This window comes from Lagopus leucura, unplaced genomic scaffold, assembly GCF_019238085.1.
Source record: "Lagopus leucura isolate 7727_CA_CO unplaced genomic scaffold, USGS_WTPT01 Super-Scaffold_100015, whole genome shotgun sequence".
NCBI lineage: Eukaryota > Metazoa > Chordata > Aves > Galliformes > Phasianidae > Lagopus > Lagopus leucura.
In genome coordinates, this window is record NW_024962269.1 from 1,777,603 (window position 1) to 1,793,803 (window position 16,201).

The 16,201-nt window shown below is 41.0% G+C and overlaps 1 protein-coding gene across 1 annotated transcript in view; it reads left to right on the forward strand.

Moving 5' to 3' along the window:
- The first annotated feature begins 1,901 nt into the window (after positions 1-1,901).
- Positions 1,902-16,201, forward strand: part of VPS13C (vacuolar protein sorting 13 homolog C) — a 79,542-nt gene continuing 65,242 nt past the window's right edge. Inside the window, exons 1-9 of the mRNA XM_042876242.1 lie at positions 1,902-2,049; positions 2,756-2,799; positions 5,115-5,157; positions 5,885-5,980; positions 6,693-6,794; positions 11,989-12,098; positions 12,884-12,943; positions 13,554-13,613; positions 14,195-14,275. Coding sequence (XP_042732176.1) covers positions 1,950-2,049; positions 2,756-2,799; positions 5,115-5,157; positions 5,885-5,980; positions 6,693-6,794; positions 11,989-12,098; positions 12,884-12,943; positions 13,554-13,613; positions 14,195-14,275 — 696 coding nt within the window. The 5' untranslated portion in view covers positions 1,902-1,949. The remainder of the gene's footprint in view (positions 2,050-2,755; positions 2,800-5,114; positions 5,158-5,884; positions 5,981-6,692; positions 6,795-11,988; positions 12,099-12,883; positions 12,944-13,553; positions 13,614-14,194; positions 14,276-16,201) is intronic.

The following is a 16,201-nucleotide window of genomic DNA, read 5'->3' on the forward strand; positions in this document are numbered from 1 at the left end:
CACAGATGATTTTGATTAATAAATTTTAATAAAGCATCTGACAGCTCTTGTCCAAGAACTGCCACAGTAAGTGCAAGGGAAAAGGCATTCAGTGAGCTCTTGGTGCTCACCAGTGGGTGCCTACAGGTATACAAGGGTGAAACTTCCCACTGATGAACCCTTCCACAATTTCCACGTGTCTCCAGCATTCTGCCATACAACTTCTCCCACCCAATCACATGGATCAACAAGTTGTTGATCAACATGGATCAAGTGTTTAGGAACCACTGCAGATCTGAACTTTGGTCTTAGTGGCGCAATGTTCTGCCTCACGCTTTAAACGTTGAAAAATGCTTGTGGAAAACTTAAGCATTTAAGCATCCTAGCAATGTACAGATGTGGCACACATTGAGGTACAGCACTAAATAAGGAATCTTCTTGTGCTGTCGTTTGCTCTGGGCTGGCCGTATGCTTTACTGAACATGCTGATTTAACAGATCCATACATACAGGGGTGACCTCACATTCGTGCCTCCTGCACAATGGAGATAACTACACACAACCCTTCAGATCCACCTCTTCTACAGCTGCTCATAGACTTTTATCAGTTTGCAAAAACTTGCTCCTTTAGCGGTTGTTTCTTAAAACACCCTTGCATTCGTCTCCACAATGTTTTTATCAGCTTTCTGAAGCAGCACTTGGGGGTAGCAAGGCCCTACAGAGGGATCTGGACAGGCTGGATAGCTGGGCTGAAGCCAATGGGATGAGGTTCAACATGACCAGATGCCTGGTCCTGCCCTTGGCCACAACAACCCCAGGCAATGCTACAGGCTTTGGGGCAGAGTGGCTGGAAGACCGTGCAAGGAAATGGACCTGGATGCTCGGCTGAACAGGAGCCAGCAGTGTGCCCAGGTGGCCAAGAAGGCCAATGGCATCCTGGCTTGCATCAGGAACAGTGTTGCCAGCAGGAACGGGGAAGTGATTGCTCCCCTGTACTCAGCTCTGGTAAGGCTGCACCTTGAGTACTGTGTTCAGTTTTGGGCCCCTCACTGCAAGAGACTCTGAAGCCCTGGAGCGGGTTCAAAGAAGGGCAACAAAGCTGGTGAGAGGCCTTATGAGGAGTGGCTGAAGGAGCTGGGATTGTTCAATCTGGAGGAGGCTCAGGGGAGACCTCATTGCTCTCTGTAACTACCTGAAGGGAGGTTGTAGTGAGCTGGGGGTTGACCTCTTCTCTCGTGTAACTGGTGATAGGACTAGAAAGCTGCACCTGGGAGATTCAGGCGGGATGTTAGGAAATACTACTGAAAGAGTGGTCAGGCACTGGAATGGGCTGTCCAGGGAAGAGTCACCAACCCTGGAGGTGATCAAGGAATGTTTGGACACTGTGTTGAGGGATATGGTTTAGTGAGACCTATCGGTGATGGGTGGATGGTTGAACTGGGTGATCTATAGGTCTTTTCCAACCTTGGTGATTCTGTAATTTGCCTCCCTCGTCTCTAATCGTCTCCATGTTGCCTTATTTTCATGTATTCTTGAGGCCTGAGTATTGCCAGTACTCATTTCCCCTCCCTCGTTCTCCTTTTCTGTCAGTCACTCGGGCGGCTGGCTGAACACGAACGTTCTTCTGTGCAGAGGAAGAACTATCAGCGAGCACCGCTGCGAGGCGACCCTCGCCCTCCCCGCGCCTACTTCAGCGCGCTGCTTCCCGCCTCGGGGCCGCTCCTCTCCCTGCCCGTAGTCCCCCAAACAGCGGCTCCGCAGCCACCCCGAGCGCTTCGCCGTCCCCTCAACCCCTGCGCGGCCCCGGCTCTGCGTGTGGCACTGCGCGGCCCCGCCCCGTCACCTGACCGCGGGAACGCGCCCGGCGCTTCCTCGCGCCGCGCCCCACCGCCCCTCCCTGGTCCCTCCCCTCCGCGCCGCTCTCCGCTCACGGTGGGCCGCGGGCGGCGGTACGGTGGGCCCGCCTCCGCTATGGTGCTGGAGTCGGTGGTGGCGGATCTGCTGAACCGCTTCCTGGGCGACTATGTGGAGAACCTGAACAAATCCCAGCTCAAACTGGGCATATGGGGGGGTAAGGAGCCCGTTCCGACCCGGCTCTGTGGCGCAGCGGGGCCGCCGCTGCCACCGGGGAGGGCGCTTCCTCGCGGGGAGCGGGTCTTGCTGGCTCCGGTCCCCCGAGGGCTGGCGGCCCCAGTGCGGAACGGGTGTGCGGCCCGAGGCGGCGGAGCCTACCTCCTGCTCGCTCCCCCGCGGAGGGCGGTCGCTACGAGGGCCGCGGCGCTCCCGGAGGGGCGGTCGGTCGGCTAGGGACAGCGGACCACCCCCCGGGGGGCGGTCAGTCGGCGGGCGCTGGGCCTCGTCGCTTCCTCGTGAGGGGCGGCGGTGGTCGACGGGGCCGCGGCTTCCCGCGCTGTTGGCGCCCCCAGGCGGCGGGTGGTGCCCCTGAGGGGGCTAGCGCTGGGGCGGGGCGGCTGCCCGCTGATGGCCGGCTCTTGTGGGGGCCGCGGGTGCCTCGAGGGCCGAAGCGTTTCTTCTCAGCTCGATTGCGCAGTTGCCATGGCGGGGAATGATTCATACCTATATTGTAAAGAACATAGCCCTAGGAAGTGTGGTGTTGAAGCACTCTGGTGTTACATGTGCAGTTTTCCTCGTGTGTGACTCCGTGTGCCTGTGCTCCCCAGTGTTAGACCTTATATTTGGAAGGCTGTGGCTGTTTTCCTTGTTCCAGCTTGCTGTGCATAGATGTTGAAATCACTGAACTTTTTTCTTCCACGTAGGTAATGTCGCACTTGACAACTTACAAATAAAGGAGAATGCACTAGTAAGTATTCCACTAATTCTCAAGCTGTATCTGGGTCTAAGGGCTAAGCCCCAGGTCTGCTTACTGTGTGTAGTCTCTCTTCACAGTGTGTGCCTTCTTTGCTTGTTACTGAAAGTGGTACTTGGTTAACGGCTTCTGACATTGCTAATGGTATTGGAACAAAGGGAAAAAAGTCCACAGGTTGTATCATAAGTACGTGCCCAAGAAAAGTGCTTCTGAGAAATGACCAATGGTGTTTTCAAGTATGTTTCTGATGTTTTCTGCATATCAGTCTGCCTGAGGGTCGGGAGGCCCTCCAGAAGCATCTGAACAGGCTGTATTGATGGGTTGAGGCCAATGGGATGAAGTTCAACAAGACCCAGTACAGGTCCTACATTTCAGTTACACCAATGCCATGTGCGGGTACAGCTTGGGGCAGAGTGACTGGAAAGCTGCATGGAGGAAGAGGATTGGGGTACTGGTTGACAGCTGAATGTGAGCCAGCACTGTGTCAGGGTGGCCGAGGTGCAGCCAGCAGGACTGGGAGGTAGTAGTCCATGTGTACTTGGCAGCAGTGAGGTTGTGCCTTAAGCACTGTATTCAGTTTTTGGGCCTCTCACTACAAGAAAGATGTGGAGATTTTGGAGTGTGTCCAGAGAAGGGTAGCAAAGCTGTAAAGGCTCTGGAGCACAAGTCTTGTGGGGAGCTGCAGATGGAATTGGGATGATTCAGTCTGAAAAAGAGGAGGCTCAGGGGTTGCTGTCTACAACTGCCTGCAAGGAGTTTGTAGCAAGATGGGGATCCCCTTCTCATCCCAAATAGCAGCAACAGGATGAGAGGTAATGGCCTGAAGTTGTGGCAGGGAAAGTTCAGATTCGATATTAGGAAAAATTTCTTCTCGGAAGGAGTGATTAGGTGCTGGGAAAGGCTGCCCAGTGCGATGGTGGAATCATCATCCCTGAAGGTGTTCAAGAAAAGGGTAGGGACACAATTTAGTGGGCAGTATTGGTGATGAGTTGATGGTTGGGCTAAATGATCTTAGAGGTCTTTTCCAACTTCAAAAATTCTATGATTCTACATAGATATCACCTGTCCTAATATTTGAAACTTGAAATAGTAAAACTAAAATGTTTGTACATTTCTGTTACTGCTTTAGTCTTCCAGTAGAACCTAGAGAACTGAATTTCTTCTGCTGCTGCATAATCGTATTTCCGTAAGGTCATAGTTTGGACTTCCATAGGATTTATCACTTGTATGTCCAAGCAGTAGATGGTTGTATGGTTCAGAACAACTTATTAGGAACAACTGGTATGCCCAGATCTGTGTATTCTTTTTTTCTGTTTGTGTTGAATGAATGGATTTTCAAAGCCTGACTCCTGCAGACTGTTATAACTGAAGTCCTCTGAGAGACTGTGATGCTGTGTTTAGGTATGGGTACACCGGGAGAAGTTTCATCTGTTGATGAAATAAAGGCTTATGTTTGTGGCTATGTAAGTTGATTCTCAGCTAAAACTGTCAAGGGTGACATGTTTGAGATGTTTATAGTCTGAATGTAACTTGTATGTACTGATTAACCATGTAATATGGTTATTTAAATGTTCCTGTTAAAATGGGAATAACAGTGAAGGGGGGGAAAAAAGCGAGAAAGAGCTTCCAATCAGTACCCTGATTCTTGTCTGAAAAATCCTTGGTTAGTTATTGTGTCCTGAGCTAAGAACAGCTGTACTACTGAAAGATTCTTACAACAAACTTCTGCATGCTTCTCACTGTACTCAGGAAAATTAGGGAAAACATGCTAAATTTTTGCTTGACATCACTCATTTTTCTTTGTTGCTCATGTCTTACCTGCTTCTTTTGCTGATAACTTTATACTTACAGCCCTTGATGAAGACATCTTTATAACATGGTAGTAAGAAAGGGAGTAGGTAAGGAAGGAAAATTAGGAAGTTCTGAGTGCTGTACTGATTATCAAAAAGATAAGACCTGTGGAATGACTGAACGAAGAAGTGAAATTATATTCTCGTATGTAGATGAAACTTTACTTCTTGGGTAACTTTTGTTGCAAAGCATTGTCATGCTTGTATTAAAGAGCTGCTAGAAATGTGTAACTCCTTTGTTTTTTGGCTTTCTACAAGCCTGACTGTATTTATGGATTCCCATGTTCACATGAGCATTGCTGATTAATGATACCTGTGTCATACAGAGAACTGCATCTGTTCTGGAACTTCAATTTTGTGTGCACGGTTTTAAGAGTAATCAGGATAATAATTCTGCTGTCCGAACCAAGTTGCCTTTGCAGTACGTGAATCTGTTTAATGCTTATTTTTCTTTTACAGAGTGAACTGGATGTACCTTTCAGAGTTAAAGTTGGCCAGATAGGTAAGGATTTTTGTTTTGTTTTGTTTTGTTTCAACCTGAACCTTAAAATGGAATTTTGAGTACAATCCTCAAGATCAGTCTTGCCTTTCAATTTCTTTTATTGAGGTTACTTAGGTGGTCTCTGTAATAGTACTTGCTGTTGAACTAGTGCAGATGTCTAATGTGACTGCCCTACATAAGTGATAAAAAGTTCCCTGGGTAATCCTGTTTGTGTGGCATTATAGGCTGAGTGTGAAAAATGTATCTGAAATGTTTCACAGGTACGTGGATGATCGAGGGAGCTGTTCAGTAGAGCTAGAATGTGTGTCTCTTCAAAGGGTGGATTAAGAATATGAAGAACTTAAGTATGATTGCTGAAAGATTGGCAGACGTACCAAGAGTTTAGCAGCTCTTAGATACAGGTTGTTAAAAATTCTTTCCCTAAAGGTCTGTGTTGCTTTTTCAAATGAAATGTTTTTTGGAAATAAATGTATTCAATTCCAATCCAATCACAGTCTCAGTTTTTGATCTGAAGTCTTTGGACTCAAAACTGCAACTTCTTGCTCGCGTTTTCTCTGTGTGTATTTTTAACTCCAAGGGCTTCATAAAAGATATACTCACACAGTTTCTCCTCAACTTCTAAGGCATTTAGAACATGAAGAAATAGAACTAATGACCTTCACTGTATGTTCAAACAAATCACAGCGTAGGTTTTTCTTTGAGTTAACTTTTATCTGTTTTTTTGTAGATAAACTGACTCTGAAGATTCCTTGGAAGAATTTGTATGGTGAAGCAGTTGTTGCAACTCTAGAAGGCTTGTATCTTCTTATAGTTCCTGGAGCAAGTAAGTAATCTCAGCACAGTGAAATAATCAAAGAGATAAATATCCAAAGGTACCATTAAATAAGCTGCTGTTTTTCACACTTGGTTCACCAGGGAACTTTCTAGACAAATGCAGAGAAGTGAGTGGAAGAATGGTGGGCAAAAAGAGCACTTCTTGCCTTTATGGAAAGTCTTGGTTGTGTCCGTGCATTCTAAGTTCAGTTTAACAAACATGATTCCTTTGATGTGTGCTATCTTGAATCCACTCTTCTGGCATGGTTTAGATCTTTTGGCTGTTGCAGGATACAGTCTGCTCCTAACTAATAACAGTCAATAGCAGTAATTCTGTTAGAACTGATTTTTATGGAGGGGAGAAGATCAGAGAACCTAATTTCCTTTCTCTGATGTCAGATGCTTTGTTATAATAAGAAAACTTTAAATTTTCTGGAATATCATGTACAGGTGTAGCAGAAATCACACCGTGTTACACAGTGCAAAGCATGTTTACGTGCCTCATTATATGTGGAAAGGTACTCCTGTAAAACAATGCTTGAATGTTGGTAGAAGCTTTTGTATCCTACTATTTTCAGAGGCAGGATGGAGGTTTCAGCAACTAGAATAGCCTTTGTTTAAAATGTCATTTTGCAGCATAATGTTCAGAATGTGCACATTGCTTGATTATGCATTTACATCATTTGCAATGTAGGGTAATGCTGTCCCAACTTGGTTTACAGGCATTAAATACGATGCAGAGAAGGAAGAAAAGTACTTGCAAGATAATAAACAAAAGGAGCTGGCCAGAATTGAGGAAGCCTTGCAGAAAGCAGCTGAAAAAGGTACAAGTTAATAATGCAAACTGTCAATGGAACTTGGGAATTTACTGTGCTATGAAGGAAGATGTTTTGTAATTGATTTAATAAATTTTAAGTGTCTAGCTAATCTTACTACAGTGCTTTAAAAAGGCTCTTTCCTCTCTAGTTTATGCCTAAGAAATGGTAAACAAAATGAGTAACACTTCATTGTCTGTTGGAAATGAGAATTCAGTTATCTGGAATGGTTTTGTTTTTTTTCTTTTTCATAAAGCTCTTTGGGAACAGGACCAAAGAGAGCCGCTGCATCTCATGAGGCAAATGTTTGTGTAAATCAACATTCATTACTGAAATTCTAAAGATGTTTTAGAGGTGCATGTGAGAAGTCATTCTTTGCTTAAAAGAAATTTAAAGGAAAGTGGAAAGGTTTAATGCTTTTCACAAAAAAATAGCAACAATAATGCCTTCAGTTTCTGCTGTTTTTTACTGTATGGTGAAAGATATATGATCTGTGGTGATATGATGATGATGGTGGCAGAGCTCAAGGAGAGGGTAGAGAGATTAAGGAGCAGCAGGGAGTGTGAGCAGAAGGAACGGGAGGGATATGGAGCTGTTGGAATGGGTTTTGAAAAGGGCGATGAAGATGTTCAGAGGGTTGGAGCACACCTCTTAGAGGAAAGGTTGAAGGATTTGGACTTGGTTAGCTTGGAGAAGAGAAGGCTCTAGGGAGACCTCATTGTGGCCTTCCAGTACTTGAAAGGAGCTTACAAGCAGGAGAGGACCAACTGTTTGCATGGTCTGATAGTGACAGGACAAGGGGGAAATGGCTTTAACCAAAAGCAGAGGAGATTTAGGTTACATGTTTTTACTCAGAGTGTGGTAAGGTGCTGCAACAGATTGCCTGGAGATTGCCTTGTGAGTGTTCCATCACTGGAAGTACTCAAGGCTGAGCTGGATGGGATTCTGGGCAGCTTGATCAAGTGGTTGGCAACCCTGCCAATAGCAAGGGGGATGGAACTGGATGATCTGCGAGGTCCCTGTTGAGCTAAGCCATTCTGTGGTACTGTGTTGGATCTGGTTTAAGAAATGGGACTGTCTTGATGAGGAAAGAAATGTGACACAAGAAAATAGTTAAACGTGAAGACAGCAAACTTTACTTAAAAGTTTGGATCTAGACCATTAAGAATTTAGAACTAATTGGTTAAAATAATTGAATATTTCAGACTGGTTAGTCTGGTTTTATTTTTTATCATAACAAATACTTATGTTAGAATTATGGTACAAAATAGGCTGCTTTGGACAGAGACCAAGCTCTGAACTGATGACAGGCAACTGTGCTTGTTAAAGACCTGATTACTGAAGGTTTTGTGTGATAGGAGGTACAATGGTTGATAAGATGCATCTCTGTGAAAATGGTAATTCTGCAAGTCATGGGCCTTGGAAAAGCTCCTGAAAATGAAATTGTTCATAGAATATTTAGGGAAAGATAGTCTGTGTTGTAGCTTCTCTGCTTGCTTTATTTTCCAGCTTCAGGACACTACTGCCTTATTCTTGTTTTCCTAGTTTGAAATACACGTTTGCAGTCCTTCATACAACGGTTTACCAGTCTGTATGGAGTGCAGAAATGAACCCTGCTTCATTTATTGTCTTTAATATGTCAGAAACTATTTGTGAGCTAAGCTACTTCAGTGGATGAATTTTGCAACTGTTACTTCCTACAGAAGGAAGGGAATATTCATAGAGTACAGAAGTTTTTTGACCTTTGCTATAGCCGTGCCTAAGCTGTAATTCTTTGCATCAGTAGCATGGGGATGAAGGGAGAATATAAGAAGAGTTTAATCTAATGGGCAGCACTCAAGGAATAGCAGATCTGGAGCTTTGTGCAGTGGTTAGTGCATCTGCAGGAAAGTCTTAGTATTTCTGAAAGAGATTTAATGCCTCCAATGTTTGCAAGTCATTGGGAAAGAATTTTTTTAAAATGATACCTCAGTAGATTGACTTGTCATATGAAGAGCTACAATTAGATTTTTACTCATGTTTTGCAAGGCTGTGTTACTAAATTTTTCTCCTGAGGAGTCAGAAACTAGAGGAACATTCAAACTGGATTATTCTAAATTGCAGTCCTTCTCTTCTAGGTTATTGTGGTCAGGATGACTTGTCCAGTTCTTGTATGAGGAGATCTCCTGTCTTTGCTAGATACAAAGTTCTTGGGGTCCAAACTGCTCTGCCGTTCTGTGAACTAATAAGAAGTTCAGCTCTTTCTAAAAGCTTTTAAACTCACTTAGATGGTAAAAATCTGGGAAATAACTGAATGGAATGTTTTCAGGTCTGTGAATTCTTGGCTTTATTTGCTCTTTCTATTAGTACTCAACTGACATGAATATGCACAGAATCTTAATTCAGTAGATCATGCTATTCAGATGTTGAACAAAATGGTCATGTCTCTGTGTGGTTAGTGTAATGTGATAGAGAAGTGGTAGCAAGATCTGCTAACAGAAGCAGAACACTTTCTATTTTCCAAGCTATTTAAATTTGTCAGTATCAGAACTCATACATGGAGACCAAAGTTTGAAACACTTGTTTCTTGCTGGATAGAGGTAAAAAGAAAATGCCATAATATCCATCTGTAGACAGTCTTTGAAGGTAGGTATTTCTGAAGCAGCTCTGGTTGTTAGGTACTACAATGTAAATACTGTCTTGACACGAGGTTTATGAACTCAGTTATTACAGGAGCTGAATGTAACATGAAATTGGGCTGTTTTCCTTCTTTTAAACAAAATGCATTTTTTGGTTATTTGCTGCCATGTGGACCAAGGTGCTCATTCACAGGATTCCCTGTATGGGCTGGAGAGTCTGATTTACAAGGACACCAAGCCTGGTGGGTATGCATGGTTAATTGCAGCTTATATTTTGAAACAAGAGCAACAACAAAACCCAAAGCTGCCAAATGTGGAAATAAGGAAACAATGCATGTTTGGTTAGCATGTGCATATCAATAAGATTTTAATGATTACTGATTCAGGCAGAGGCTTTAAGTGACTGGGGCTCTTCAAGAAGACTGGGAGACCGTTCAGGAAGTCATCTGTGTCAAATTCAGAGTGTCATAAAATGCTGATTGCGTTCTTCAGCATTAAAACACTGGTGTAGATTTTCTTCTCCTCCCTCCTTAGCCCTCTTATTTTTTTATTTGTAGGGTGGCCATTTTGTAACTACTTACAGGACAGGTTGAAATCTTGGCTGGCACTTTTTCCTCCTTACTTTGAAGGAATGCGCAAACTGCATAAAAACCAAAGCTCTTCCTCTAAGTTAAACTGGCCTTTGTGCTTGTTTCCAACTTTAGTAGGATGCACCCTTCTTGTGGTATATCTTGTAAAGTTAAGTACAGGCAGCCCTATTGCTAGGCTCTTTTCCCCCTTATGGCCAGAGGGGTGAAAGAAATGAGACAACTCAACAAACTGGTTTTCTTTAGAAATGTGGGAAAACAGACCATTAGCTTAATTTGTGGAGTGATTGTGTTTGTTTTTTTGACTGCAATTTGTGTGTGAATATTAGAATTTAATTTCATATGAAACTATTAAAGAATTATTATTTCTGTATGCATTTTTTTTTTCAGTTTCAGCTGTCATTCATTTAAATTACTTTCATATCCTGCTGTTGATTGTTGTGAGAATCTTACTGAAAAGCCTTCTGTGGGTTTTCTTGTACATCATGAATATCTTAACTTGGAAGTTATGCACTTGCATGGAAGTCTCATCTGGATTTTGACTTCAGTGTTTTTCCCATATGAGTATTCTGTTAAGTGTTTTGTTACGTGCATTTGCCTGAAGTCATGAAATAAAAGCTTGGATTACAGAAAAAAATATTCACCAGGGTTCTAATAAGTAGTCATGATTCTGTTTTCAGATCTGCTTTGTACATTGGAGATCTGAAATGAACTCATTAAAAAGTTTGAGTGTGTATTTGCTGAGAAGCCTGGTGATTATGGCTAACTCCTTAAACTCATGGGATCTTGTGTAACAGATCTTGAAACGTGCATTTACACTTCCAGTTGGCATGGCCCTCGATCACAGTGCAGTTTGTATACTGAATCTGAAGTTTTTACTGACATGGAGTAGAAAAAGAAAAGGCAGTGCTTCAGTTGCTTCCACGAAAGTGAATTCATGTATATGTGAATGATGGAAAATGATGCTCTGTGTTATGAGGATTAGTTGATTGCTTCCTTAACAGCTATGAAATTCTTTAATTCTTTTAATGAGAGCTTATTAAGGCATTCTGTTTTGACAAGCTAAACTTTCTGCTGTCTTTTCTTTTCTTTCTTGCATTTCTGCTTTGCTAACTTGAATTTTATGCTTTTCCCAAAAAAATTGCTTGCCCTGAAAAAAGGACGTAAGCGTAAAAAGTATAAAAAGCATTTTAAGAGACCCTTTAAAGGTCGTGATCACTCAAAAGGTGGGTAAGAAACATGACTTTGATTTTGTTTTTAACCGCTACATAGTTTGCGTGCTATTTGTATTAGTTTCTCCTAGTCTTGCATATGCATCCACTGATTATTTTTCCTTCCCTTTTTTGAAAGAGAAAATAAAGTAGAGAGAGCATTTTGTTGTTGGTTATTGGATCAGATACACTTGTGCTTAGTCCTTCTGAATTTTGAATTTACTAACTTAGCTTAAATGATCAGAGTACAGCTCTACTACTGAAAAACTAGAATATTTCACAGAGTATATTTTCATTTATTGTATTCAAGCTATTTAATCTTCTCAGGCAGTATCAGGCAATATCCTGTGAAAAGCTCTAATGAACCGATCCTTTATTATCCAAGCATCATCTTCACCTGGGTATTTTAGGATATTTTGTGCTAAATAACACCTTACCTGTTTTCTAATTGAAACTCCTAGTTAGTTGCTGATGGACTTCTAAGGGGCTTCTGCCTTGGAGGGTGCGGGGAGGTATACCTTAAAAGTCGATCTGGAGATTAGTGTAAGCTGCACTATTGTTAGTGAAACTTAGACATAAATTTTCTTACAATTGTGGTGCACGAAACTAATATTATGTTTTCACAATATGGATGTACAGAAAAGGAAAAAAATTAAGTAGCTAAAAACTCAAGTACCAGGTATTCACATTAGAATAAGTATTAAGTGTACATTGGAATAGCTGTTGGTGTAGCTAAACTCGATATGTATTGTTTCACTTGATGCTATTTCTTTATTTTATTTTCCAGATAAACCAAAGGAGGAGAAGAAAGATACTTTCTTGGAAAAACTTGCAACTCAAGTTATAAAAAATGTCCAAGTCAAGATCACGGGCATTCATGTTAAATACGAAGATGATGTAAGTACCTGGAACATGCTTTCTCCATTTTGTATGACTCTAGTGCAGTCGTTATGGTCTAGTCCACAGACACAAACTGTTATTTACCATTTTGAAAAAATACTGTGACTTCTTATGCGTATCTTAGAATTAAATACTTAAGGTACAACTGAAAGCCAGAGTTATTTTGGATATGTGAAGTAGATAATCTCTATTTTGCATTGCCTGGTGCTGCCTTGCTCACTAAACTTATGTGGTGACAGTTTGTCATACATTGGTACAAACAGTTGATATGCAGAACTTTTCATTGTAATGACCAGAATGGCAGGGACTTGTGAACTTAAGGATGAGTTGGAAAACAAAAAGTTAAATAACTAATAGGTAATAGGTAGTATTCTATCCCCATCCAGCTTCCTGGATATGAGTGAAGCAGTTTGTGATGAGATAGCTGCATGTAGAGAGGAAGCATTGGGCATAAAACATTACCCAGAGCTGTTCTAGATCTGTTTTTAGAGACACTGTATTTACAGTGGTGGGAAGAACGGAAGTCAGAAAGTGCTATAGTTGACTGAGACATGGTACTTGACAGTTCTTCAGTTCTTTACTATACAAAGGTTTAAAAACCTGAAAGAAAATTTCAGAATTGAATTCCTGAGCCTCTAATCTGCAGCTGTATGGTACTGACCCAACTGAATGCTTAAAAATTAAGCAAAGGAAAACAGCTCAAGATTTCAATCAATTTTAATGACATGATTCTTAGTATGTGGTGAGTATGGACAAATAGCTATTCTTTTTCTATTTTGCAGGTCACAGATCCACAGTGTCCAATTTCCTTGGGAATGACATTGGGCGAGCTTAGTTTATTGGTAATATTTGTGTGCATGCATGTGTTCATGGTTTTGATTTACTTATATTTGATTGGGCACCAGAAGACATAAGTCAGGCATGTAATAGAATGCAATTATTGTATGGATATGGTGGGTAAGACAGCCTTTGCTCCATGCAAGTAGTCCTTGAAGTTTGTACAAGCAGCAGGGAAGATAACTGAGGAACGTCATACTATTTTGTGACAAGCAATTTCTTCTTATGTTCAAGTGGTCTTTAAAACTGAATGTGCTTAATTTCATAGGAAAGCTTGTTTCCATGTCCAGTAGATAAATTAAGGCAGATGTTACATCATGATGAAGAATGTGGTATTTTGCCAGGCCTCCTGAGAAGAGAGGAGAGAGAATTTCAGCTAACTTGTTTGCCATAAATACATGGGATTTCATGGCTAGGATAAGGAGTTGAGAGCTAAAAGTAACTCACAAATTTGGAATTGGGTTTTGACTTGTGTGTGTGCAATCTAGAGAAGTTGACCTCTGTAATCTGGTAGCACCAAAATGATTTATTCTGTGCTTGGAAAAATAGTATAAAGCCACAGATGTGGTAGGTAAGGTACATCACGGAATGACTTCTGTCCCTTTGGAATTTTAGACAACAAATGAGAACTGGAAACCTTCAATTCTAAGTGATGCTACAAAAGTAATTTACAAGGTAATGTGTTTTGTTTTTCTTTCCTAAATGGCTAAAAATTTTAGCTAGCAACTGTTATTGGAGAGATGTAGTATGCAGGTACAGAGAAAAATTGGAGAAACTGTGAATTCTTGTATTTTACTTAATATCTTGTATTTACTTAATTTTTTAATAAGTAGAACTAAAAAGACTGGCTTTAAGTAAGGCACACCTTTCTACTCCATAGTTTAAGCAATCAGTGCAAACACTGATCTGCTCATAAACAACATTACACAGCAAGACAGAAATCTGTGTAGTAACTATGATTTCAAACAGTTTTGTCAAATTGCCATTTCCTATAGTAGTCTATATGTAAAACACATTTGGAATTCACAGTGAAGCGTGCCCTTTTGCTCCTCCCCACACCAATTACCTTTTAACAGTGCGTGTGAATGTGTGCACTTTAAGAGCATGCTTTTTAGCAAGTAATTTAAATGCATCTCAGTGCTTATAGTAGATTTGTTGTATAACCTTTTTTTTTTTTCCAAGTGGAAGCTAAATTCATAGAATGTATTGAATACAGAGTATGGAATCCGTTGAATGCTTTTTTTTTTTCTTTGCAGCTTTTATGCTTGGACAGCCTCAGTGCCTATTGGAATGTACGCAGCAAAATGTATTATCACGGCTCCCATGAACAGATACTGGTAATGTAGAGTTGAATGTTGAGTGGTGCTCCATCTCACGACTGTTACACTGTTTCAAACAATGTCTTATTAGTTTCAGCAGCACCCAACCCCAGACATCTGGTCAGCTCTATTCTGATAGCAGGGCCATATGTTAATTCATTGTGCCATTGATGGTTAATATGCTTTGGTAGCTCCATGTGTTACCAGCTCCTACAGACTTGGAGATGGTTGGAAACTGGGTTTGTAAGGACAGTTCTATTAGCATGTGACTTAGTGTGCTCTTGCTCAGTACTGTTTATTAAATGTCTGGGCTATGCGAGGTCTTATTTAGCTACTGTAATGAAAGCTGAAATAGTAAACAAATGTAGAGTTATTAAAATTTCAGAATATTAAACCTTATTGAGCAGAAACTTTATATTATCAAGATACCTAAGCCGTGTAAGTGAAACTAACCAATGCGATGTAACCAAACAGAAGAACAAGTCAGTAAAGCAAAGAACATTGCCAAAGAGAAGAGCAAGAACATCAAGTAAAGAGCATTTATTCTTTTTACTTTTAGCAAACTATACCTTGTAGGTGGTAACTGTCTACTGTCCGACGTGGAAGTTAGAGGAATTAATATAGTATTTCTCTGAAGGTAGCACCCCTCTTTTGGGAAACAGATATGGAAAAATGAGCATGCTTCAATTGTCAAGTTGAAAAGGGTCACAGCTTTACATAGGAAGTACTCAGTAGGACTGAGTAATGACTGAGTAAAACTTCTGAAAATGAAACATAATTAAGATAGACTGTGTGGCAGAGATGATGTTGGAAATAATTAAAATGGTAATTACAGGGGAGGGATAAACTCCAGTTTGCATGTATGAGCTACTCGAAGGCTGTGTCTAGTTTCTCTGATTTGTTAGTGTTCTGAGTTGCTGTTAGCTAGGTGAGTAGTGGTGTACTGCAAATTGTAATGTTGTAAGCCTAGGAAATACTCATGAGATAAGGCAGCAATTAAATAAAAGTAAAACAACTTTTACTTAGTCTAAAGAGAAACTGCGAATATAGCACTACTAATAGGGCAATTATATAGACATAAATTGCAGCTGAGGGCAAACATCCTCTTTCTGCACTGCAGCTGAGGAGTACTTGATTGCGAAAGTACCTTTGCTGTTAAGTTCGTTTCAGATTGCTATTACATAAATGTGGTTAAAAAAAATAGCTGATTTGTAGGTAATGAGAAGCAGCTAGGTATTCTAGAGAGCTGCTGGCTGGTAAATGAATGGTTTACGTTTTGAAAGTGAGCTTAGAAGGATTATGAAAACAAGTCAGTTGGCTTGGAATATTGTACGTATGACTACTCTTCTTAGTTGATCAGAAATGTGTTTGTTTCATTTTGTGGAGAACGCTGAACACGTGCTGTATATTATCTGCATTGTACTTTTGGTTTGAATAAGTACGTCTGTGCAAAATACAGTGCATTATTGACACACTGTGTTTATAAATGTTATACAAATGTTCCGTGTATCCTCATACAATATTCCTTGTTTCCATTTCTTCTGCAGTCCTAGTCTTTTACAGTTATCATTTATTTATTTTTCTCTTGTTAACAAAGCATACACTTAACGTGATGGACTTGATGCTAATAAGGAAGTATGCTTCAAAACTGGTAAAACCAGCCAGTCAATAAATGTACTCTGAATCCTTTCTGTTAATGTGGAACTTGAAACCCAAGACCTCCTTCTATTTTGGTTCTGGTTCCCATTGTAGGATAATTCTCATTTTCCAGAAGTTGGAATTCAAGTTCACTGCATGTATAAGATGCTGTGAATATGTTGTTTCTTTGTCCTGTCTGCATACTCTTACAGCTAAAATTCCTCAGGGTGCTTTCCATTATGCCTTTTTAGTTTAGTAGAGATGCTTACAAGTTCTTAATAAGCCATCATGAGGGAAGTGTGGAAT